The sequence below is a fragment of the Scyliorhinus torazame genome, chromosome 4, assembly GCF_047496885.1.
Source record: "Scyliorhinus torazame isolate Kashiwa2021f chromosome 4, sScyTor2.1, whole genome shotgun sequence".
Lineage (NCBI taxonomy): Eukaryota > Metazoa > Chordata > Chondrichthyes > Carcharhiniformes > Scyliorhinidae > Scyliorhinus > Scyliorhinus torazame.
Window position 1 is genome coordinate 347,454,218 of NC_092710.1, and position 27,035 is coordinate 347,481,252.

A 27,035-nucleotide genomic window follows, 5' to 3' on the forward strand; every position below is an offset into this window, starting at 1 on the left:
AGGTGTTGGAAGCCTGCCATCACCTCCTCCTCTAGTTACTGTGTCTCTGACTGCACTCGCACTATGGGTAGGACTGGATCTTCCAGGAGCCCGGGACCCGTCTGGGCGGCAGCTAGTCCCTGGGGCCGGACTGCCCTCTGACCGTCCAGCCCCTTGGTGCTCCTACCTCCACCTGCTGTACCGGAACGACTGTGTGGTGTGCATCAGTGAGTGTCCGAGGAGCCTCTTTATTAATTTGCCCAACCGAGATGATAGTCTCTGAGATGGTGGACAGTGTAGGAGACAGCTATGGTGGAAAGTCTGTGTCCTCCTCTGACCCGAACTCCCTGGTGTCCTGCGTCGTGGTGTCCTGGGTCGTTTCGGGCAGAGGGCTGGTGTTCCAGCTGCTCTCCCCGTCGGTGCTCGGATGTCTGGGGGGCACCGGCTCTGGCATTGGCTAAGGGTGGGGGGCCCCGGATGGGCCGGGACAATCCCCGGCTTGTCCTGTAAGACACAAGATGGCATGTATAGTTATACAGCGGTACGGGGGTGAGGTGTGAAGTGGTGATGGCTGGGGTGAGGGGGGTTGGGGTGGGCACACATTTGTCATGGGGACACGCAACCTTTCTCTCCTCCGGCCCACCGACAATGTCTAGTGCCCTCTGCTCGGGCAAGGTGAGGCCACACAGGTCTGGTGGTCCTCCTCCGGTCTTCTCCCGCTCCCAGCAGTTGTGCGCGGCCTTGTCCTGGGTGGGCAAACACAAACAGCAACAGTATTAGACGGCCCGCCGCATGCAGCCCAGAGGTTGGGTATCTGATGGCATCAATGGCCAGGGCACCCGGCCATTGCGGCTTGATTGGTGCAAGGGGGTCACATGTGTGGGGGGGTTTCTGCCAGGGGCACAGCACTGGGGGCTCACCCTGGCTGCCCTGAGGAGGTCATGCAGTTTCTTCCTGCACTGGTCTCCAGTCCAGGCCACCTCGCTGATGGTGCTGACGGCAGCTCCCACCTCAGCCCAGGCACGGTGAACGATGGCACCTGATGACCTCCGTTCCTGCCCGGGGTACAGCACCAGCCTCCTCTTCTCCACGGAGTCAAGGAGATGTGGTGATATGCATCACTGTAAATACACAAGGGGTTAATGTCAATACACGCAGACTAGATAAACACTAGAGGGAGCACCAGAGACATGACACAGACATTCAACCAATAGGCCAGTAAAATAGGACACAACAATGGGCAGTCAAGACACACCCAGACGTGACACTACAACAGGGGGGCATTACACCAACCCATATAAAAGGACACAGCACACATGATCTTGCTCTTTCCAGTGGAGACACTAAGTGAGTACAGACAGGGTTGATTGAAACACATCACACCCACCACGTGAATTGTAACAGACTGGTTAGTTAGTCTGAGTAGCTATAGCAGGATTAACAGGAGAGTCAAATCCAAGTAGGAGAATCTTTAACAGTATAAAAAATGTGTTAAAGCTATCTCCAAATCTGAACCTTCCTTTGCACATCAAAGAAGCAGCTTATGCTATGTCAAGAGCATAACAAAACATGGTACCAGAGAGTGACTGTTTAAATCCATATAGTTTCTACTCAGCAAATCGTGACAACCAGCAACAGCATCCAGGCAAGATGATCGAGATTCCGGTTCTACAGCAGCTCAGGTACCAAGGCAATATCAGTGAAAACTGGCGTCCGTTCAGGCAGAGATTCAAGATCTACCTGTTAGCGTCTGACTTAGATGGCGTGGTGGACGCAGAGAAAATAAAGCTTACACTTACCATCGCGGGTAAAAAAGCAGCAGAAATCTTCGAGACCTTCAAATATTCAAAGGGGCAAAACAAGAGCGACTTCCAGGCAGTCTTGGACAAATTCCAAGAATTCTGCGAGGGACATACAAGAAAAATCAGTAAAAGAGGCGCCAGTACTGACCACGAGGCGAAGGTAGGCTTTCCATTGCAGAAAATGGCAGTTTTGATTTGCAGTCATCTTGGAAAAGGAGCAGCACATGCGCAGTTGCGTGAAGAGCTCACAGAACGGGAAGGTCCATTTGCGCATGCAAAAAGGCTCCAATTGCGAAAAAGGCCCCAAGTAAAGGAACAGCGATCTGTGCATGCGCAATCGCATCCTACGCTCTACGTCACGAGCTTTGTTACGTCAGAGGCCCCGGACCACGACCACTTAAAGGGGAAATGTCCCAAAACAAGAAAAAAAAAATTTAACGCCTCAAAACAAGATTCTTTCACCTGGAACGACAGCACAATGCCTGATCTTCGACCAGTAGCTGAAAGTAACCTCCGCAGAACCCTGCAACAAGCAGTTAGCACCGCCCTAGATGATGATATGGTCCTTGAAGACTACGACTCAGACGAAGATTTCATCATTGGACGTGGCGACCCCAGTACCAAATCCGAACCGCAACTAGAGATGTTGTACATTGAAGCCCCCAACGACGAGTTCTTCGGATTGGGGAATCCTCAGCCCAGCACATATGACATCCCGACTCGTGAGTGCAGGATTATGCTGCAGCCTTGACGCCAAGAGACAGAGAGCGGTACAGGCCGACAGAGACGGCCTGCTGCCACACAGAGAGTGGTCCATGCACCACAAAGGGTCCCAGCCTCCACACAGAAGCGATGAAAGACTCCACAGCGAGACAACTGCACATCTCCACACAGAAAGTGACTCCAGTGACACAAGCCTCCACAGCGAGCTTGTGGACAGCCTCCACGATAGAAGCAACGCAAGACTCCAGAGCGCAGTCCTTGCATGAACAAGAAGTGATGACAGACTCCACAGCGGGGCCAATGTGCGATTCCACATAGGGAACGCTGCAAGACTCCACAGAGGGAGTGACACAATCCGCCACAGCGAGCTCATGGACAGACTCCACGATGGCAAGAACGCAAGACTCCAGAGCGCAGTCCTTGCATGAACAAGACCATGAGCAACCTCCTCTGAGCAACCAGCAGCAGACGATGCAAGTCTGCCACGCTCAAGTGAACAACAGAAAGGTGACAGTCTGCCACGCTCAAGTGTCCAGCAAGCAGACTATGACAGTCTACCACGCTCACGTGAACAACAAAGCGACTATGACAGTCCACCCAGATTATTTGAGCCACCAGAAGAAGACTGACAGTCTACCCAGCTCAAGAGAATGACAAGCAGACACTGAGGCTCTACCCACTGTATGTGCGACAAAGTGACGATGGCATCCCACATCCCATACAAGATGTGCAACGTGACAGACCTCAGCTAGTGTGTACAGAGGCACTCGACAATCACAGTGAGACTACTGGTGACACCACGTTACTTCAAACCTCATTCGCTCGAGCCTCTCCACAAGCACATGCATTCCTGAATGTTTTGACTCCGGATGGGGAGAATCATGAAACCTCAGAAGATTCAAGTGAACCTGAAATGACTCCGGACGGGGAGCATCAAGAAACCTCAGCTGACTCAAGTGAACCTGAAATGACTCCGGACAGGGAGCATCAAGAAACCTCAGCTGACACAGGTGAACCAGAAACGACTCCAGACGGGGAACATCGACAAGCCACAGCTGATTCAAGTAAGCCGGACATGACTCCAGACAGGGAGCGCCGCAAACTCAGTGATGGCACGCTCAAGGAAACAGTAGATGCCGCAAAATACGCTGACATGAGTAACTGTGAAGGACTCGTATTATCCACAGAGTGTGGCCCTTGAGCACAGCAAACACGGCAACAAAACCAACCAACACAACACAACCTATGAAAACTATATAAAAGACAATAACAAGAAGCGTACCAGAGGCAACAACATTGACAACAAGCATGACAAAAACAACAACAATGGGACTACGACTGGTACGACATGGTACAACTCTGCAAATGAGGGACACTGTTACTGCTCAGCTCAGTACAATGACATACCATGACAGGATGATGCATCTTACTAATTCACGTTTGCTACACTACCAACAGGCAACTCGGCTTTCAGGACAGATGCCATCAAGAATAGCTGCCATAAGCATCGAAAAAAAGAATCCAAATCAGTCAATGAAGTGATTTTTTCTTTTTTTTTTTCAGAGAATTTACAGTGCAGAAGGAGGCCATTCGGCCCATCAAGTCTGCACCGGCTCTTGGAAAGAGCACCCTACCCAAGGTCAACATCTCCACCCTATCCCCATAACCCAGTAACCCCACCCAACACCAAGGGCAATTTTGGACACTAAGGGCAATTTATCATGGCCAATCCACCTAACCTGCACATCTTTGGACTGTGGGAGGAAACCGGAGCACCCGGAGGAAACCCACGCACACACGGGGAGGATGTGCAGACTCCGCACAGACAGTGACCCAAGCCGGAATCGAACCTGGGACCCTGGAGCTGTGAAGCAATTGTGTTATCCACAATGCTACCGTGCTGCCCCAATTTGAACACTTGAACACCTCCTGATGACCAAACACCAGGACACTGACAGTGTTCACAAGGGAATGACATCACCATTGACACTTCTATACCAGACCATATAAATTCATGAACTATTGGACTCATAACTTTTATTTTGTATCCTCAAAGTCATCGCAACTATTATTTGGTCTTGTATACTATTGTATAGTCATCACAGTCATCATAACTTGTACATAGCATCACTTATCTACCTGTTTTTGTTCAATTTTCCTTAACACTGTACAGAAAATATGTAACACGAAAAAAGAGGGGATGTGGTGATATGCATCACTGCAAATACACAAGGGGTAAATGTAAATACACGTAGACTAGAAAAACACTAGCGGGAGCACCAGAGACATGACACACAAACATTCAACCAATAGGTCAGTAAGATAGGACATGACCAATGGGCAGTCAAGACGCACCCAGACATTACACCATTACACTAACCCATATAAAAGGACACAGCACACATGCTCAGTCTCTTTCCAGTGGAGACACTTAGTGAGTACAGACAGGGTTGATTGAAACACATCACACCCACCATGTGGATTGTAGCAGACTGGTTAGTTAGTCTGAGTAGCTATAGCAGGATTAACAGGAGAGTCGAATCCAAGTAGGAGAATCGTTAACAGTTTAATAAATGTGTTAAAGCTATCTCCAAGTCTGAACCTTCCTTTGTCAGAGTGCACATCAAGAAAGTAGCTTATGCTGTCAAGAGCATAACAAAACAGGAGAGTCTCCAATTTGGCGTCCCGGAAGCGCGGCGCTGCCCCCCTTGCAGCCATGTTGGCTGCGACACTTGTGTGTGGGAGGGGGAGAATTCATTATGTGCAGCCGCAGCATCGCGTCAATCACGAATCGGCCGCCGGTCCATTAACAGCGTGTTGTGTTTCCCGATACGCCCGTGCTAGCCACTTGGGAGCGGTTGAATCGCTGCAGCTGTGGACCCGATCACGCCGTCGTGAAACTTCATCGTTTTAACGACGGCATCAACACTTAGTCTCCAGAATGGAGAATTCAGCCCCACATTCCTGATAGTAATTTAATGCGCAAAATTATTTAATAAGTAAATACTATATCATACCTCTTGAATATTTTTCCCTGTGATCGGAATATCATTTTTGTACCGCACAAAGAACAAGCATAGGCCATCAAGGCACACGCTGTGTAAATTGGCCATTAATAATCTCATCATTTTGGATCCTTTCGGAACTCCAGCAATAATTCGTCCACTTTCTAAAAATAACAAATGATTCAAAACATGAGCCAAATTATATTCTTTGTAAAATGCTTTGTTGAATGATACAAACAAGGATAGTGTGTAAAGATCAACTTCCCTTGACAAGTTGAGCAAAATCAGAACATAATAAATAGAAACAGAAGTAGGCCATATGGTCTGTCGAACCTACTCCAACATTTGGTGCAATCATGGCTGGTCTTCTTCCTCAACTTTAGTTTTCCTAAACCCACTCCCCATATCCCTTGACCACTTGAGAAATCAAGAATCCATCCACCCACCGAGTTTTAAATATGGTCACTAATGGAATAATCCACAACTCCATGATCATTGCCAAGCCCATTCAGAATCTTGAATGCTTCATCTCCCATCAAAGAACAAAGAACAAGAACAAAGAACAAAGAAAGGTACAGCACAAAGAAAGGAACAGGCCCTTCGGCCCTCCAAGCCTGCGCCGACTATGCTGCCCGTCTAAATTAAAATCTTCTACACTTCCTGGGTCCGTATCCCTCTATTCCAATCCTATTCATGTATTTGTCAAGATGCCCCTTAAACGTCACTATCGTCCCTGCTTCCACCACCTCCTCCGGTAGCGAGTTCCAGGCACCCACTACCCTCTGTGTAAAAAACTTGTCTCGTACATCTACTCTAAACCTTGCCCCTCGCACCTTAAACTATACCCCCTAGTAATTGACCCATCTACCCTGGGAAAAAGTCTCTGACTATCCACTCTGTCTATGCCCCTCATAATTTTGTAGACCTCTATCAGGTCACCCCTCAACTTCCGTTGTTCCAGTGAGAACCAACCGAGTTTATTCAACCTCTCCTCATAACCAATGCCCTCCATACCAGGCAACATCCTGGTAAATCTCCTCTGCACCCTCTCTAAAACCTCCACATCCTTCTGGTAGTGTGGCGACCAGAATTGAACACTATATTCCAAGTGTGGCCTAACTAAGGTTCTTTATCTTCAGGCGCTATGGGCCCATGTTACTCAGCCTCTCATCATTTTACAACCCTCTCATATCAGGAACCAATTGAGCAAACCTTTGTTGTCCTACTCCCAATATACATACTTCTGAAATATGGACAAAACTGTGTTTAATTGTGGTCTTACCACTTCCAATCACCTTGAAATAAATGCCAATATATCATCTGTCTTCCTAATTTCTTGGTGCACCAGCATGCTAACTTTCTGTGTTCTTTGTATAAGTCCATCTAAACATCAATGGAGTGCCATTATGGGCGGTAGCACAATGGTTAGCACTGTTGCTTCACAGTGCCAGGGACCTGGGTTTGATTCCCGGTTTGGGTCACTGTTTGTGCAGAGTCTGCACGTTCTCCCTGTGTCTGCGTGGGTTTCCTCCAGGTGTTCCGGTTTCCTCCCACAAGTCCCGAAAGACGTGCTTGTTAGGTGAATTCTGAATTCTCCCTCAGTCTGTCCGAACAGGTGCCGGAGTATGGTGACTTGGGGATTTTAACAATAACTTCATTGCAGTGTTAATGTAAGCCTACTTGTGACACTAATAAAGATTATTAATACAAGGATTAATTTTGGGGCCTTGTTTATTAACAGTTGATATTAATAGCATATATAAGGAAGCCGAAAGTAATGCATCCAAATTTACAGAAGATATAAAGCTACTGACCTGAGTTGTAAGGAGGACAGAAAGAGTTATCGGCATATTAATTAAAGCCTTTACTCTCTGCTCAGTGAGGATGGCAGATGAAGTACAATGTGGCGAAGTATGATTGTATTCACTTTGGCAGGAAGAACAGAAAAGCAGAATTTGTTTTTAGAATGTTTGAAAATTGTAAATTACGATGTTCAATGGACAATGGAGTAAGAACCGAAAGAAGTGCCAGAATCAGTGTGGCACAGTGGCGCAGTGGTTAGCACTGCTACCTCACAGGACTGAAGACCCGGGATCGATCCCAGCCCAGGGTCACTGTCCATGCACATTCTCCCTGGGCCTGTGTGGTTCTCATCTGCTGACAAATTTCTAAACTTTACTCATTTACTTGTAACACCACCTGACCATAGCTTAATTAAAAATGCATATATTTAACATCTCTACTCTTCTTTATTTCTAAATTCTCCCATACTACTAAATCATTTATACACATGTCAGGCTGTATTCTCCGTCCCTCCGCGCCAGATTTCTGGTTCAGCACGCTGGCGGGATGCTCCGCTTCGCCGGCTGGTCAATTGGGTTTCCCATTGTGGGGAAACCCCTGGGCTGCCGGAAAAACAGAGAATCCTGACGGCGGAGAATCCAGCCCGTCTTCTTTTCAGAATTGTCATAATATCCACTCATGTAAATAATGAGGTGCAGATAGGCAGTTATTGACACATAGGATGACCAGTAAGCATGCAACACAGCCAATCACCAGACAGGACACTACCACTATAAAGCCAGAGGGCACTCACTAGGTTTCCCGCTCTCTCGGAACCCAACAACTAAGACAGTCAGAGTCCATGAGCTAGCAAGCACAAACACCATGCGGTAGCTAGTAAGTCTGGTCAGGCTACTACAAGGTTACTAGTCAGATCAGTGTAGTGTCGACCCACAGCTGAATATGTGCAACAGTTCATCCAGTTGATTAAACAGTGTTGGATCTTCTCCTGTGTTAGACCTCTGTTTCTAACTTACCTGCATCGAGTGCATTCCACATCGAACCAACCTGCCTAACACATCAAGAATAACAACTTATTCCCCCAAAGTACTTCATCAATTCTCACAGTAACTTCACTGCAGTGTTACTGTAAGCCTACTTGTGACAAAAAAGGTATTAAGAATGTTACTGTGAAAATCCCCTAGTCGCCACACTAGGGTACTAGAGCCTGATTGGGTACACTGAGGGAGAATTCAGAATGTCCAATTCACCTAACAGCACATCTTTTGGCACATGTGGGAGGAAACCAGAGCACCCAAAGGAAACCTATGCAGACGCGGGGGGAACGTGCAGACTCCTCACAGATAGTGACGCAAGCCAGAAATCGAACTCGGGTCCCTGGCGCTGTGAAACAACAGTGAGTTGCATATAGAGCAGACGGTTGCAGATTTCCTTCCCAAAAGTAGAATAGCAAACAAATGATGACAATTGTAATCATTACTCAGACTGACTTTAAATTCCAGGTTAATTAATTGAATTTAAATTCCATGAGCTGCTGTGTTAGGATTTGAACCCAAGTTACCAGAGCATTAGCATACACTTCCGGAAAATGTTACAGCTACCCTACTGTGCCGTCAAATGGAAATAGATTTTCTTTGTCTACCTTATTAAACCTGTCATAATCGGCTGCACCACTAGAAAACCTTCCCTCAGTATCCTTTGGTCCAAGGCGATCAATTCCAGTTTATCCAACATAAGTTTTCACTTAAATGTGAAAACTTCCCGAACAGGCGCCGGAATGTGGCGACTAGGGGCTTTTCACAGTAATTTCATTTGAAGCCTACCTGTGACAATAAGCGACTTTCATTTCATTTCAAATGTCCTCATACGTAGAAACATACATAGAAAATAGAAGCCAAGAGGAGGCCATCCAGCCCTTCGAGCCACCTCCGCCATTTACTATGATCGTGGCTGATCAGCAAGTTCAATATCTTGATCCAGCCTCTCCCCCACCCACCACCCCCTGCATATCCCTTGATCTCTTGAGCCTCAAGAGCTATATCTATCTAACTCCTTCTTGAAATTAAAGAAGGTTTCCGCCTCAACTACTTTTTGTGGTAGTGAATTCCACAGGTTTACCACACTTTGGAAGAAATTTCTCCTCACCTCAGTCCTAAAAGGTTTACCCCTTATCCTCAAACTATGACCCCTAGTTCTGGACTCCCCCACCATCGGGAACATTCATCTAAATCTACCCTGTCTAACCCTGTTCGAATTTTATACATTTCTATGAGATCTCCTCACACTCTCCTAAACTCCAATGAATATAGGGGCTGGTTTAGCACACTGGGCTAAATCGCTGGCTTTTAAAGCAGACCAAGGCAGGCCAGCAGCACGGTTCAATTCCCGTACCAGCCTCCCCGAACAAGTGCCGGAATGTGGCGACTAGGGGCTTTTCACAGTAACTTCATTTGAAGCCTACTTGTGACAAGCGATTTTCATTTCATTTTCATATAATCCTAACCGATTTAGTCTCTCCTCACATGAGAGTCTTACCATCCCAAGAACCAGCCTGGTGAACCTTCGCTGCACTCCCTCCATAGCAAGAACATCCTTTCTCAGCTAAGAACAACAAAATTGCACACAATACGCCAGGTGTGGTTTCACCAATGCCCTACACAATTGCAGTAACACGTCCCTTATCCTATCCTCAAATCCTCTCGCTATGAAGGCCAACATGCCATTTGCCTTCTTTATTGCATAAGAATTGAAGTGCATAAGTTGGGAACATAGGCTGTCAGGGAAGGACACAAGTGAAATGTGGAACTTGTTCAAGGAACAGGTACTACGTGTCCTTGATATGTATGTCCCTGTCAGGCAGGGAAGAGATGGTCGAGTGAGGGAACCATGGTTGACAAGAGAGGTTGAATGTCTTGTTAAGAGGAAAAAGGAGACTTATGTAAGGCTGAGGAAACAAGGTTCAGACAGGGCATTGGAGGGATACAAAGATAGCCAGGAGGGAACTGAAGAAAGGGATTAGGAGAGCTAAGAGAGGGCATGAACAATCTTTGGCGGGTAGGATCAAGGAAAACCACAAGGTCTTTTATACATATGTGAGAAATATGAGAATGACGAGAGCGAGGGTAGGTCCGATCAAGGGCAATAGCGGGAGATTGTGTATTGAGTCTGAAGAGATAGGAGAGGTCTTGAACGAGTACTTTTCTTCTGTATTTACAAATGAGGGGCGATATTGTTGGAGAGGACAGTGTGAAACAGATTGGTAAGCTCGAGGAAATACTTGTTAGGAAGGAAGATGTGTTGGGCATTTTCAAAAACTTGAGGATAGACAAGTCCCCCGGGCCTGACGGGATATATCCAAGGATTCTATGGGAAGCAAGAGATGAAATTGCAGAGCCGTTGGCAGTGATCTTTTCGTCCTCACTGTCAACAGGGGTGGTACCAGGGGATTGGAGAGTGGCGAATGTCGTGCCCCTGTTCAAAAAAGGGACTAGGGATAACCCTGGGAATTACAGGCCAGTTAGTCTTACTTCGGTGGTAGGCAAAGAAAGTAATGGAAAGGGTACTGAAGGATAGGATTTCTGAGCATCTGGAAAGACACTGCTTGATTAGGGATAGTCAGCACGGATTTGTGAGGGGTAGGTCTTGCCTTACAAGTCTTATTGAATTCTTTGAGGAGGTGACCAAGCATGTGGATGAAGGTAAAGCAGTGGATGTAGTGTACATGGATTTTAGTAAGGCATTTGATAAGGTTCCCCATGGTAGGCTTATGCAGAAATTAAGGAGGCATGGGATAGTGGGAAATTTGGCCCGTTGGATAATGAACTGGCTAACCGATAGAAGTCAGAGAGTGGTGGTGGATGGCAAATATTCAGCCTGGATCCCAGTTACCAGTGGCGTACCACAGGGATCAGTTCTGGGTCCTCTGCTGTTTGTGATTTTCATTAATGACTTGGATGAGGGAGTTGAAGGGTGGGTCAGTAAATTTGCAGACGATACGAAGATTGGTGGAGTTGTGGATAGTAAGGAGGCCTGTTGTCGGCTGCAAAGAGACATAGATAGGATGCAGAGCTGGGCTGAGAAGTGGCAGATGGAGTTTAACCCTGAAAAGTGTGAGGTTGTCCATTTTGGAAGGACAAATATGAATGCGGAATATACGGTTAACGGTAGAGTTCTTGGCAATGTGGAGGAGCAGAGAGATCTTGGGGTCTATGTTCATTCATCTTTGAAAGTTGCCACTTAAGTGGATAGAGCTGTGAAGAAGGCCTATGGTGTGCTCGCGTTCATTAACAGAGGGATTGAATTTAAGAGCCGTGAGGTGATGATGCAGCTGTACAAAACTTTCGTAAGGCCACATTTGGAGTACTGTGTACAGTTCTGGTCGCCTCATTTTAGGAAGGATGTGGAAGCTTTGGAAAAGGTGCAAAGGAGATTTACCAGGATGTTGCCTGGAATGGAGAGTAGGTCTTACGAGGAAAGGTTGAGGGTGCTAGGCCTTTTCTCATTAGAACGGAGAAGGATGAGGGGCGACTTGATGGAGGTTTATAAGATGATCAGGGGAATAGATAGAGTAGACAGTGTGGTAGTATGCATTAGGGGTCATGTGGGACTGTGAAGCCATGATGTCATTGGCTGACAGATCCCGGGTCCTGGTTGGACGTTGACCTCTAGCTCCGCCCTGAAGGTGGAGTATAAGTACCTGGAATCCTCCCCCGCAGGCAGTCTACTACCGAACTGCGGGGGAAACAGTCACGCTTAATAAAGCCTCATCGACTTCACTCTATTCGTCTCTCGGAGTCTTTGTGCACTACAATTTATTAAGCGTGACTAAAAAGGACTATGGAGCTCAGGATCATCCCGGAATGCCTGAGGATCAGCCCCCACGCAGTGAACGCGGCAGCAGCTTTCAAGCACTGGCAGACTTGTTTTGAGGCCTACCTCAGAACGGCCACTGGCCGGGTCACAGAAGACCAAAAACTACAGGTCCTGCACTCGAGGTTAAGCACGGAGATTTTCTCTTTCATCGAAGACGCAGAGGATTTCCAGACGGCGTTCGCAGCACTAAAAAGTCTCTATGTCCGCCCAGTAAACCAGATCTACGCTCGCTATCAACTCGCAACGAGACGGCAAAGTCCCGGAGAATCGATAGACGAATTCTACGCCGCGCTACTAATTTTGGGACGAGCCTGCAGCTGCCCGTCGGTGGACGCAAATGAACACACGGACATGTTAATGCGCGATGCTTTTGTGGCAGGTATGAACTCCTCCCAAATCCGCCAAAGACTTGTAGAAAAAGAGTCGCTAGGACTCTCAGAGGCACGGGCCCTAGCAGCCTCCCTAGACGTGGCCGCGTGAAATACCCGCGCCTATGGCCCCGACCGCGCGGCAGCCCATTGGGCTCCGTACGTACCCGTCGCGACAAACCCACCCCCCCCCCGGACACCCCACAGGCTTGCACGAGCCCGCTGCTATTTCTGCGGCCAGGCGAAACACCCCCGGCAGCGCTGCCCGGCCCGCGCAGCGATCTGCAAGAGCTGCGGGAAAAAGGGCCATTTCGCGGTTGTGTGCCGGTCCCGTGAGGTCGCCGCTGTCCCGGGAGAACAGGGAGCCCTGCGCGCCGCTTACGCTCCCCAACCCCCCCCTGCGTCCCATGTACGACCCGCAGGCGCAGCCACTCTGGGTCCCGACCACCGCGGTCCCGGGAGAACAGGGAGCCCTGCTCGCCGCTTACGCTCCCCAACCCCCCCCCCCACCCCCACCCCCGCGCTCCATGTATGACCCGCCGGCGCTACCACTTTGGGTCCCAACGCTCTCCCCGGAGAAGACGGAGTTCTGCGCGGCTCTAACGCCCCCCAAACCCCCCCCCCGCGCCCCACGTATGACCCGCCGGCGCTCCCAATTTGGGTCTCGACCACCGCTGTCCCCAGAGATGAGGGAGCCCCGCGTGTTCCTAACGCTCCCCAACCCCCCCAGCGCCCCATGTGCTACCCGCAGGCGCAGCCATTTTGGGTCCCAGCCACCACGAGGGGAGGAAGGGCGCCGCCATCTTGGACCACCCCAGACCTGTATGACGCATGGGGGCGGCCATTTTGTCCACCCCCGCCGCCATCTTGTGACCCCCCAGCCATGTGCGATGCATGGGGGCAGCCATTTTGTTCAACCCCGACGCCATCTTGGACGGCAACAACGGACCCCAGTGTCGACGGTTCCACGGGTTTCGAAGAAGACGCTCAACTACTACAACCACGTCTCGCTTCAATAACACTGGACCAAGCTCGGCCCCGGACACTCCAGACGACAACGACAACGGTGCTGATAAACGGGCACGAGACACCATGCCTAGTCGACTCCTGGAGCACGGAGAGCTTTATCCACCCCGACACGGTAAGACGCTGTTCTTTGACCACCCACCCCAGCGCACAAAAGATTTCCCTAGCTGCAGGATCCCACTCCGTACAGATCAAAGGCTTCTGCATAGTTACCCTAAATGTGCAGGGGAGGGAGTTCAAAAACTACAGGCTCTACGTCCTTCCCCAACTCTGCGCCCCCACATTACTGGGATTAGACTTCCAGTGCAATCTACAGAGCCTTACCTTCAGATTCGGCGGCCCAATACCCCCACTCACTATCTGCGGCCTCGCAACCCTCAAGGTGCAACCCCCGTCCTTGTTTGCAAACCTCACCCCGGATTGCAAACCCGTCGCCACTAGGAGCAGACGGTACAGCGCCCAGGACCGGACCTTCATTCGGTCCGAAGTCCAGCGGCTACTAAAGGAAGGCATAATCCAGGCCAGCAATAGTCCCTGGAGAGCGCTGGTGGTAGTAGTGAAGACAGGGGAGAAACAAAGGATGGTCATAGACTATAGCCAGACCATCAACAGGTACACACAACTAGACGCGTACCCTCTCCCCCGCATATCCGACATGGTCAATCGGATTGCCCAATTTAAAGTCTTCTCCACCGTGGACCTCAAGTCCGCCTACCATCAGCTCCCCATCCGCCCAAGTGACCGCAAGTACACAGCCTTCGAGGTAGACGGGCGATTATACCATTTCCTAAGGGTCCCATTTGGCGTCACAAACGGGGTCTCGGTCTTCCAACGAGAGATGGACCGAATGGTTGATCAACACGGGTTGCGGGCCACGTTCCCGTATCTCGACAATATAACCATCTGCGGCCACGATCAGCAGGACCACGACGCCAACCTCCAAAAATTCTTCCAGACCGCTAAAGCCTTGAACCTCACGTACAACGAGGACAAGTGCGTTTTTAGCACCAACCGGCTAGCCATCCTGTGCTACGTAGTGCGCAATGGGATAATAGTCCCCGACCCCGAACGTATGCGCGCCCTCATGGAATTTCCCCTCCCGCACTGCTCAAAAGCCCTGAAACGCTGCCTGGGGTTTTTTTCATGCTACGCCCAGTGGGTCCCCCAGTACGCAGACAAGGCCCGCCCCCTAATACAGACCATGACCTTCCCTCTGTCGACAGAGGCTTGCCAGGCCTTCAGCCGTATCAAAGCGGATATCGCAAAGGCCACGATGCGCGCCATCGACGAGTCCCTCCCCTTCCAGGTTGAGAGCGACGCCTCCGACGTAGCTCTAGCGGCCACCCTTAACCAAACGGGCAGACCCGTGGCCTTTTTCTCCCGAACCCTCCACGCTTCAGAAATCCGCCACTCCTCAGTGGAAAAGGAAGCCCAAGCCATAGTGGAAGCTGTGCGACATTGGAGGCATTACCTGGCCGGCAGGAGATTCACTCTCCTCACGGACCAATGGTCGGTAGCCTTCATGTTCGATAATGCACAGAGGGGCAAAATCAAAAACGACAAGATCTTAAGGTGGAGGATCGAGCTCTCCACCTTCAACTACGAGATCTTGTATCGTCCCGGAAAGCTGAACGAGCCGTCCGATGCCCTATCCCGCGGCACATGTGCCAACGCACAAATTAACCGCCTCCAAACCCTCCACGAGGACCTCTGCCACCCGGGGGTCACTCGGTTTTACCACTTTATCAAGTCCCGCAACTTCCCATACTCCTTAGAGGAGGTCCGTACAGTCACAAGGAACTGCCACATCTGCGCAGAGTGCAAACCGCATTTTTTCAGGCCGGATGGTGCGCACCTGATTAAGGCTTCCCGCCCCTTTGAACGCATTAGTCTGGATTTCAAAGGACCCCTCCCCTCCACTGACCGCAACATATACTTCCTCAATGTGGTGGACGAGTACTCCCGCTTCCCATTCGCCATCCCCTGTTCTGACATGACCGCGGCCACAGTCATTAAAGCCCTGAACACCATATTCACACTGTTCGGTTGCCCCGCATACGTCCACAGCGACAGGGGGTACTCCTTCATGAGTGACGAGCTGCGCCAGTTCCTGCTCAGCAACGGGATAGCCTCGAGCAGGACGACCAGCTACAACCCCAGGGGGAATGGGCAAGTAGAAAGGGAGAACGGCACGGTCTGGAAGACCGTCCTACTGGCCCTACGGTCCCGGGACCTCCCAGTTTCACGGTGGCAGGAGGTCCTTCCGGACGCCCTCCACTCCATCTGGTCACTACTGTGTACTAGCACTAACCAAATGCCTCATGAGCGCCTCCTTGTCTTCCCCAGGAAGTCCTCCTCTGGAACGTCGCTGCCGACCTGGCTGGTGGCCCCAGGACCCATCTTGCTCCGAAAGCACGTGCGGGCGCACAAGTCGGACCCGTTGGTCGAAAGGGTTCACCTCCTTCACGCGAACCCGCAGTACACTTACGTGGAGTACCCCGACGGCAGACAGGACACGGTCTCTCTGCGAGATCTGGCGCCCGCCGGCAACACACCCCCCCCCCGACACCAATCACCCAACCCCCCCCCCTTCCTGCCACCGCCGCACCCCGCGACCGCCCCCTTCCCAGGAGGATCAGTCCTCCTCCCAGGCCCGACCAGGAATGAAGCCCAAGCTGAAACCGTAAGGCTCCCGGAGAAGACAACACCGAAACCAGCACCACCACCACCACCGGGGCCGAGGCGATCGACACGGACGACCAGACCGCCCGACCAACTCGTGGCGTCGATCTAACAGTACAATGTGGACTTTGTGGACTTTTAACGAGAACATTTTGTCTTTTCCTGACGATTACTGTAAATAGTTTGAATCAAAAAAAAAACCTTGTACATACTGTTATAATATGTGAAAGTTTTCCTCCCAGGACCAGCCTTGTAAACCCTTACCACCATGCGAAGCATCACCCCGCCGGGTTCATTTTTAACAAGGGGTGAATGTGGTAGTATGCATTAGGGGTCATGTGGGACTGTGAAGCCATGATGTAATTGGCTGACAGATCCCGGGTCCTGGTTGGACGTTGACCTCTAGCTCTGCCCTGAAGGTGGAGTATAAGTACCTGGAGTCCTCCCCCGCAGGCAGTCTACTACCGAACTGCGGGGGAAACAGTCACGCTTAATAAAGCCTCATCGACTTCACTCTATTCGTCTCTCGGAGTCTTTGTGCGCTACAGACAGTCAGAGACTTTTTCCCCGGGTGGAACAAACCATTACGAGGGGACATAAATTTAAGGTGAAAGGTGGAAGATATAGGAGGGATATCGGAGGTAGGTTCTTTACCCAGAGAGTAGTGGGGGCATGGAATGCACTGCCTGTGGAAGTAGTTGAGTCAGAAACATTCGGGACCTTCAAGCAGCTATTGGATAGGTACATGGATTACGGTAAAATGATATAGTGTCGATTTATTTGTTCTTAAGGACAGCACGGTAGCATTGTGGATAGCACAATTGCTTCACAGCTCCAGGGTCCCAGGTTTGATTCCGGCTTGGATCACTGTCTGTGCGGAGTCTGCACATCCTCCCCGTGTCTGCGTGGGTTTCCTTCGGGTGCTCCGGTTTCCTCCCACAGTCCAAAGATGTGCAGGTTAGGTGGATTGGCCATGATAAATTGCCCTTAGTGTTCAAAATTGCCCTTGGTGTTGGGTGGAGGTGTTGAGTTTGGGTAGGGGGCTCTTTCCAAGAGCTGGTGCAGACTCAAAGGGCCGAATGGCCTCCTTCTGCACTGTAAATTCAATGATAATCTATGATTAATCTAGGACAAAGGTCCGGCACAACATCGTGGGCCGAAGGGCCTGTTCTGTGCTGTATTTTCTATGTTCTATTGCCTGCTTTACCTGCACGCTCACTTTCAGAGACTGATGAATGAAGACACCAAGGTCTCGCTGAGTATCAACGTCTCTCAGTTTACACCGATTCAAATAATCTGCCTTCCTATTTTTGCTACTGATGCGAATAACCTCACATTTATCCACATTATACTGCATCTGCCATTGCACTCACTCAGCCGGTCCAAATCCTGCTGAAGCATCTCTGCATCCTCCTCACATCTCACCCTCCCACCCAATTTGTATTGTCTGCAAATTTGGAGATGATACAATTATTTCCCTCGTCCAAATCATTAATCTATAATGTGAACAGTTGGGATCCTAGCACAGATCCATGCGGTACCTCACTTGTCACTGCCTGCCAATCAGAAAAAGACCCATTTATTCCAACTTTTTGCTTCCTGTCTGCTAACCAGCTTTCTGTCCATCTCAAGACACTACCTGCAGTCACTGTACATAGTAATTTAATAATAATAATTGTTTTATTGTCACAAGTATGAAGTTACTGTGAAAAGCCCCTAGTCGCCACATTCCGGCACCTGTTCGGGTAAGCCGGTACGGGAATTGAACCTGCGCTGCTGGCCTTGCTCTGCATTACAAACCAGCTGTCTAGGCCACTGAGCTAAACCAGAAAGCCTTCTGAAAGTCTAAATAAACCAAATCCACCGGATCTTCCTGGTCAACTCTACTGGTTACATCAAAGAATTCCAGTATATTTCTCAAGCATGCTTTCCCTTTTGTAAATCCATACTGACTTTGTCTGATTATACCACTATTTTCCAAATGCTGTGCTGCAAAGTCCTTGATAATGGACTCGAAAACATTTCCCTACGACCAGTGAGTTAGGCTCACTGATCAATCGTTCACTGTTTTCTCCCAAGCTCCCTTTTTGAATAACTGTGTTAAATTAGCTACCATAAGACCAGAATGTAGAGATGCCGGAGTTGGACTGGGGTGGGCACAGTGAGAAGTCTTACAATGACAGGTTAAGTCCAACAGGTTTGTTTCGAATCACTAGCTTTCGAGCACAGTTCCTTCATCAGGTGAGTGAAGAGGTGGGTTGCACAACCATAAGACCATAAGACAGGAGCAGAATTAGGCCACACGGCCCATCAAGTCTGCTCCGCCATTCAATCATGGCTGATATTTTTCTCCTGCCTTCTCCCCATAACCACTGATCCCCTTATTAATCAATAGCCTATCTATCTCTATCTTAAAGACACTCAGTAATTTTGCCTCCATGGTCTTCTGCGGCAAAGAGTTCCACAGATTCATCACCCTCTGACTGAAGAAATTCCTCCTCATCTCTGTTTTAAAGGATCATCCCTTTAGTCTGAGATTGTGTCCTCTGGTTCCAGTTTTTCCTACAAGTGGAAACATCCTCTCCACGTCCACTTTATCCAGGCTTCGCAGTATCCTGTAAGTTTCAATAAGATCCCCCGCCCCTCATCCTTCTAAACTCCAACGAGTACAGACCAAGAGTCCTCAAACCGTTCCTCATAGGACAAGCTCTTCATTCTAGGAACCTTCTCTGGACAGAGATTCTATGCCTTCTGATCCCATATCGCTCCTTGTTATCGATTTAACTTCATTCCTTAGTAACAATACAACCCCGCCCCCTTTGCCCATCTGCCTGTCCCTTCGATAGGGCTCATATCCTTGTATATTTAAATCCCAGCCTGGGGTCCTTGCAGCCACGTCTCTGTGATGCCCGCAACATCGTACTGGTCAAATTCAATGCGCGCAACAACCTTGTTTACCTTGTTGAGTGTACTGCGCACATTTAGGTACAACACCCTCAATCCTGCATTGACCACCTCCCTTCTCACACTTGTCACCTTTTTTTCTGTGCCTAAGGGTGATGTTGTTCTCTTATTTTTGATCCATATTTCCACTTCAGTTATTACACCTTCTAAGCGAACGCTCTGGTTCCACCCCCCTGCCATACTAGTTTAAATCCTCCCGAATGACTCTCGCAAACCTCCCAGCCAGGATATTGGTGCCCTCCAGTTTAGATATAATCCGTCCTTCTTGCACAGGTCTTACCTGCCCCGGAAGAGATCCCAATAGTCCAGATATCTGAAAACCTCCCTCCTACACCAACAGTTTAGCCACGTGTTTAGCTGTACTATCCTCATATTTCTATCCTCACTGGTACGTGGCACAGGGAGTAATCCTGAGATTACAATCCTAGAGGTCCTGCTTTTTAGCTTACTCTTCCTGCCTATGTCGTTAGTACCTATGGGTACTATGACCTCTGGCTGTTTACCCTCTCCCTTCAGGATGTCCTATGTTCATTCAGAGACCCTGGACCCAGGGAGACAACATACCATCCTTCTCTTTCATGTCCACAGAAGTGTCTATCTGTGTCCCTTATTATAGAGTCCCCTATAACATTTGCTCTCCAGTACTTTGCCCCCCTGCTGAGCAACAGTTGTGGTGCCACTATTCTGGCTGCTGTTGTTTTCCCCTGATAGGCTATCCCCCCAGCAGTATCCAGAGTGGGACAGCCACAGCGGATTCCTGCACTGACTGCCTGCCCTTTCTAGCAGTCATCCATCTGTCTGCCTCCAGCTTGGGTATGGCCATGTCTCTATAACTCCTATCTATGATGCTTTCCGCCACCTGCATACTCCTAAGTGCTTCCAACTGCTGCTCCAACCTAACCATGCAGTCTGTGAGGAGCTGCCATTGGTTACACTTCCTGCAGACGTAGTCAGCCGGAACGCTGGAATGTCAAAGATCTGCCACATCTCACAGTTAGAGCACTGCACCCCACTGCGTGACATTTAAGCATTAGTTAATTAATTCAAAATAAATACTTAAATTGTTATTAGATTAAGTTACAATTAACTATGTGGCCCTGGCACTAGATTTTTACTGTAAAATTAAATGCTAAATACTAATCTCTGCCCTCAGGTTTAGTTAATCCTTTATCTAGTTAATTAACTAGTTTTAATTCGTTTTTTCAATGTTATTTTTTCCCCCAAATTTAATAGATTCCCTACCAGCCAATCAGGTCACAGCTTTTCTGTGATGTCACTTCAGCTTTTACCCCCCAGAATTTGAAAAGGTATATATATCGCTTACCTTCCCAGGATGCTCTCTGGATTTCTCCCTGCAGATTAATAGTTACAACCCCAGAAGAAAGAAAACAAAATGAAAGAGGAAAAGCACCTCCTCCCACTCTGCACCGAATTACCACACTGCTCCAAATGACCGTTTCAATCCTCACTCGGGCTCTCTCACTATTCAAACTGTCTTCACTACACGTGCGAAAACTTACTGAGTATGCACTTTATGCCTCTCTCTTACATAGAGCCCAGCAAAACTGAGATGACTCACACTAGTTAAGCTTGAGACTGAAGGATGCAATTTCCACCTTTGCCTCTCATCAAACTTCAGGTGATTGACAGATAACTGCCACTCAACAATTAGGGTGGGGGTAGCTCCAGCTAACAAGGCCACTAAACTGTTAACTGAAAAACAGGAAAAGTAAATTCACCACTTACCTCTTTAATTACCACACTGCTCCAAATGACCAAGTTTCAATCCTAACTCAGGCTCTCTCACTCAGGCTGTCTCTAACTTCAGGGTAGGGTATAGGGTATAGAAAGGAGGTGTTGCAAGTAGCACATGAGGTACCTGTGGGAGGTCATTTGGGAGTCAGGAAAACGCAAGCTAAAATCCCAAAACATTTTTATTGGCCTGGACTACATAAAGATGTAGTTAAATTTTGTTGATCATGTCACACATGTCAAGTGATAGGGAAACCTCAAGCAGTGATAAAACCAGCACCTTTAATACCCATTCCAGCATTTGAGGAACCTTTTACAAGGGTCCTAATTGATTGCGTAGGACCGCTTCCTAAAACAAAAAGTGGAAATCAATATCTTTTGACTATAATAGATGTGTCAACTAGGATTCCAGAGGCCAATCCAGTACATAATATTACAGCCAAAAAGGTTGCGGAGGAGTTACTTAAATTCTTTACTAGATATGGACTACCCACTATCTCTCTGAAGGAGGACCTCCTTTCCTCCGCGCCCCGCAAGATCCATCCGACATCTTCTTGCGGGGCGGCCTCGGGGAGGACGGAAACCATGCATGCGCGGGTGACGCCAGTTAGGCAGCGGATGATGCGGCGCCGCTTTTGTGCGGCTCCAATGCCCGGCGCGCGCTGACGACGCTGCTTTAGTGACTCGACCCCCCAGTTTCTCACGGCCCCGATCCTAGACCATTTTCGGGCCCTGAATCGGTCGAGAACGGGGCCGTTTTGTGCCGTCGTGAAACTCGACGGCGTTCACGACGGCGTGGGCACTTAGTCGCGGGAGCGGAGAATCACGCCCAAAGTTTTAGTATTGTTACCAGTGGTAGGTGAACCTTTAAAAGCAAGGTTTTGTGGACCTTATCAGATTGAAAGGAAATTAAGTGAGGTGAATTATGTGGTAAGAATGCCGGATAGAAGGAAAACTCACCACGTGCGTCATGTGAACATGCTTAAAAGGTACTTTGAAAGGGAAGGAGAGGAAATGGAGGAGGTTTTAATGATTCTAACTCAAAGTGACGAACCAAATCCAGATGACTTTGAATTTGACTTACCTCAAATTAAATTAGAAAACGAGGATATTCTTAAAAATTGGGATAAATTGTTGAGTTACCTTCCAGAGGAAAAATAGACTGACCTGAAAGAGTTATTGATATCACATGGGCAAGTTTGTGCAGATAAATTGGGAGTACTAAAATGGCTATACATGATGTATATGTGGGAAATGCTGTTCCAATTAAACAACATCCATATAGACTTAACCCTTTAAAGTTGGCGCAGGATAACAAAAAGATTGAAAGTATGTTTAAAAATGGCATAATTGAAGTGGGTTGCAGCCAATGGAGCTCACCCATAGTGATGGTACTCAAACCAGACGGTACCCAACGGCTGTGTGTGGACTATAGAAAGATTAATGCAGTTGCAAGAAAAGACTCTTATCCTATCCCACGTTTGGAGGATTGCATTGAGAAGGTGGGACAATATCAGCTTTTGTGACTCCAGATATACCAATTCAAAGTTATGCCATTTGGCATGAAAAACACCCCAGCCACATTTTAACGGTTAGAGTGTGGGTGGAGCTGGGCTGGCTGTCTTTCACTTTCGTTTTTGAGCAGGCAGCTACATTGTAGTTAGTTTCATTTTGCAGACTGGGAGCTGCATCCAGCAAAACCAGGTGTAATTCTGATTTCTTTCTGCATGAAAGGAATGTCTTCAAATCATTTGCTAATTTAAAAGTGATAACTGCTCTCAGTAGAGAATTTAAACCTAATGTCTGTGTTGAAGAGGGTATTTGTCTTCTAGATGTCACAAGGAAAGACTAAGGGTTACTTATAGAATATTGCATCTGTGGGGATGATTGGTGTTGAAAGTTGTTAAGATGTTTACTGTGGGTATATAAAGTGTCAACTGGTTTCATAAATAAACATTGTTTTAATTTAAAAGTACTTTAGCTCTCTGTTGCACCACACCTGTAAAGTAGGCCCGTGTGCTCCCCATAACCACAATCTATTAAAAGTTGTGGGCCGAGTGAACTCCATGATACACTTTGGGGTTCTCTAAACCCTGGCCCATAACACTGTCTACGTCTTGATCCCTCCTGCTCTGAATTATTACATAGGTACCCATTCCCCTGCCATATTAGTTTAAACCATTCCCAACCGCCCCTGCCATATTAGTTTAAACCCTTCCCAACCAACCTATCAAGTACCCCAACAAGGACATCAGTCCTGGTCCTGCGCAGGACTAACCCGTCCAATTCGTACAGTTTTCCAGGGAGAAGTCTCGGAGCGCAGAGCATCGGAGTGGTGAGTATATAAACTTACCTCGGGAATTCGTGGCCTAGTTTTCTAAGGAGCAGTCAGGCACCTTGGGGTTCCACGAAGCTGAAAAAAACCCTGAAAAGGTGGCGTCACAGGAAAGTTGTGACCTGTTGATTGGTAAGAAAACTGTGCTAAATTTGAAATGGAACAGTACAAAATTAATTAATAAATCAATTAACTAAGTAGAGATGGCCGAGCAGGTGATGTGCTGTAGCTGTATGATGTGGGAGCTGGCAGATCACATTGCAAGTTGCAGTGACCACATCTGCAGCAAGTGTTGGTTGCTCAAGGAACTTCAGCTGAGAGGTGATGAGCTGGAGTCTGAGCTTCAAAATACTGCGGCACATCCGGAAGGGAAAGAGTTACCTGGGAGTTTTGTTTCAGGAGGCGGTCACACCCCATAGGTTAAGTGCCTCACATTCGGTCAGTGTACAGGGGCAGCAGGTTGTGACTGCAAGTGACGCAGGTAGAGGGATCCTGAATCCAGGAATGGAGGAGTCTCAACACTTGACCTTGTCCAACACGTGCAAGGTACTTGCTCCCTGTGTGGATGACTAAGAAAGAGGACTTGTTGAGGGATTATCAGGCACTAGGAACTAAATTAAAAAACAGGTCCTCAAGGGCCATAATCTCAGGATTACTACACGAGCCATGTGCGATTTGGCATAAGGGTGAGAAAATTAGGGAAGTAAACACGTGGCTAAAGGAGTGGTGCAGGAAAGAGGGGTTTCATTTTATGGGGCATTGGCATCAGTATTGGAACAGGAGGGATCTGTACCATTGGGACGGCCTCCATCTGAACCGATCTAGATCCAGTATTCCAGCGAAAAGGATAGATAGGGTGGTCTCAAGGCCAAGGGGGGAGAAGGGTAACACTACGTGAAGTAAAATTGTTAATGGGAGGCAAAGCAGCAGGGGGGGATACTCTGTTGCCCGACACCAATTTCATAATTGCCGATCGGGCATAGAATCCCTGTTCATGACCGAATCGGGGCCGATGCCTGTTATCGGAGGCCCCGCCCCCTCCAAAACAATGTCATCGAGGAGTACGGCGCACGCCGTTGAAACGGCCTCAGGACGTTACCTGAAGGCCCCCCCCCCCCCCCCCCCCCCCGATTCTCCGCCCCCGATGGGCCGAGTTCCCGACGGCGCGGGGAATGCTCTCAGTTTTCATGAACTCAGCGTGGCTGCTGTGGACTGTGTCCAGTACCGCCACAGTTGGGCGGGGGGGGGGGGGGGTTGCGAGTCATGCTGCTGGCCGGGACTGGCTTCGGCGAGGGCTGGGGGGACTGGTGGGATGTGGCCAGGGGTGGTGAGGGGGTGTCCAGGGGGGCATTAACTGGCAGGTTAAGTCCACGCGAGGCCGGCGCCATGTTGTACAGCACGCCCGCTGCAGGTTGTCACCGTGCACATCCGTGGCTACGAACCCGGAAATTCTCCAGGCATTTATATCGGGAAGGCTGTGCATTTTACATGGCGTGGCTGCTAGCCCCTCACCGGTCGGAGCATCGGTGCGTGGGCAGCACCAACTTTTTCATTGTAAAACCGGACATAGCCTCAAGATCGGGGAATCCAGCCCCAGGTTAGCACATGGGAAGGTGGGTTCAATTACATTGAAAGTTATGAAAAAAGATAAAGGGAGGCAATGGCGGAGTAGTTTTGTCACTGGACTAGTAATCCAGAGACCCAGGAGCATGCTCTGGGGACCAGGCGGTGGAATTTAAACTCAATAAAATATCTGGATTTAAAAGTCTAACGATGACCATGAAACCATTATTGATCGTCGTAAAAACCCATCTGGCTCACTAATGTCCTTTTGGGAAGGAAATCTGCAATCCTTACCTGGTCTGGCCTTCATGTGACTCCAGACTCACAGCATGTGGTTGACTCTTAAATGCCCTCTGAAATGGCCCAGCAAGCCACTCAATTGTATTCAACCGCTACAAAAACACAAAAAAGAAATAAAACCAGACGGACATCCCAGCATCGAACCAGGCACTGGAAACGAAAACGGCAGACCAGCCCTGTCAACCCTGCAAAGTCCTCCTTACTAACATCTGCCAGCTTGTGGCAAAGTTGGGAGAGCTGTCTCACAGACTAGTTAAGCAACAGCCTTACATAGTCATACTCACAGAATCATACCTTTCAGACACTATCCCAGACAGCACAATTACCATTCCTGGGTATGGCCTGTCTCCCCGGTAGGACAGACCAAGCAGAGGCGGCGGCAGAGTGGTATATAGTCGGGAAGGAGTTTTCCTGGGAGTCCTCAATGTCGACTCTGGACCCCATGGGGTCTCAGGGCAAGGAAACCTCTTGCTGATTACCACAGACCGGCCCCATAAGTTGATGAATCAGTACTCCTCCAAGTTGATCACCACTTGGAGGGTGCAGAACATGCTGTGGGTGGGATACTTCAATGTCCATCACCAAGAGTGGCTTGGTAGTACCACCACAGACTGAGCTAGCTGGGTCCTAAAGGACATAGATGCTAGACTGGGACTGCAGAAGGGGTGAGGAACCAACAAGAGGGAAAAACATACTTAACCTCATCCTCACCAATCTGCCTGCTACAGATGCATCTGCCCATGTATTGGTAGAAGTGATCACCGCATAGTCCTTGTGGAGACAAAGTTCCATCTCCACATTGAGGATACCCTCCATCGTGTTGTGTGGCACTACCATCATGCTTCGAACAGATCTAGCAACTCAAGCCTGGGCATCCATGAGGCGCTGTGGGCCATCAGCAGCAGCAGAATTATATTCAACCACAATCTGCAACCTCATGGCCCAGCATATCCCCCACTCTACCATTACCACCAAGCCAGAGGATCAACCCTGGTTCAATGAAGAGTGCAGGAGAGCATGCCAGGAGCAACACCAGGCATACCCAAAAATGAGGACTACTTGTGTGCCAAACGGCATAAGCAGCAGGTAATAGATAGAGCTAAGCGATTCCACAATCAACGCATCAGATCTAAGCTTTGCAGCCCTGCCACATCCAGCCATGAATGGTGGTGGACTATGTTGTAAGATAATCAGGGCCTAGTTTTAAGGCCGATTAAATTGAATATCTTAAATTAAAGAATTGGGCACTTTAAATTAAAACCACAGACTGCTCCAACAAGAAGCCTGCAGAATCTGAATATCCGAATATACAGAACTCAGACAGGCTGTCTCAAGCAGCCCCTGATGACCCATCAAGTAATTATCGCTCCTACTTGAGATGTATTGGCCTATTGTCCACAGTTCCTGATATCTCATCAAGTGAATATCGTCCCTACTTAAGATGCATTGGCCTATTGTCCACAGTTTCTGATAACCCATCAAGCAATCATCACTCCTCCGAGGGCGGGCTCAGGTGCCCTGTCAATAGGTCATCAACCAGATAATTGGGGTCTGAGACCCTGCCTCCTGAGACTCCATTGGCTGTTGATCAAGGGCAGGTGGAAAAGGAGGTAGGTGGCGACAGGGGGATAAAAATAGGCATTCCGAGCATCCAAGAAGCAAAGACTCAAAGCAAAGACTCGGTGTGTGAGTGACCTTGACCAGACCAGAAGGAAGCAAGCAAGCAAGAATCAGCCAGCGAGAATCACCTTTGCAAACAGGAACCAGAGGGACTCAGGGATCAGATCTACAGCATGCCAAACTACATTTATGGGTAGTATAGTCGAATCCTGGGTGTTTCTTGTACGTATAGTGGGTAATT

The 27,035-nt window shown here is 48.8% G+C and overlaps 1 protein-coding gene across 1 annotated transcript in view; it reads right to left on the reverse strand.

Annotated features, from left to right (window-relative positions):
• LOC140411508 (dynein axonemal heavy chain 8-like) overlaps positions 1-27,035 on the reverse strand; it is a 2,059,122-nt gene that overhangs the window by 1,911,098 nt on the left and 120,989 nt on the right. Inside the window, exon 4 of the mRNA XM_072500594.1 lies at positions 5,522-5,673. Within this exon, the coding sequence (XP_072356695.1) occupies positions 5,522-5,673 (152 nt within the window). The remainder of the gene's footprint in view (positions 1-5,521; positions 5,674-27,035) is intronic.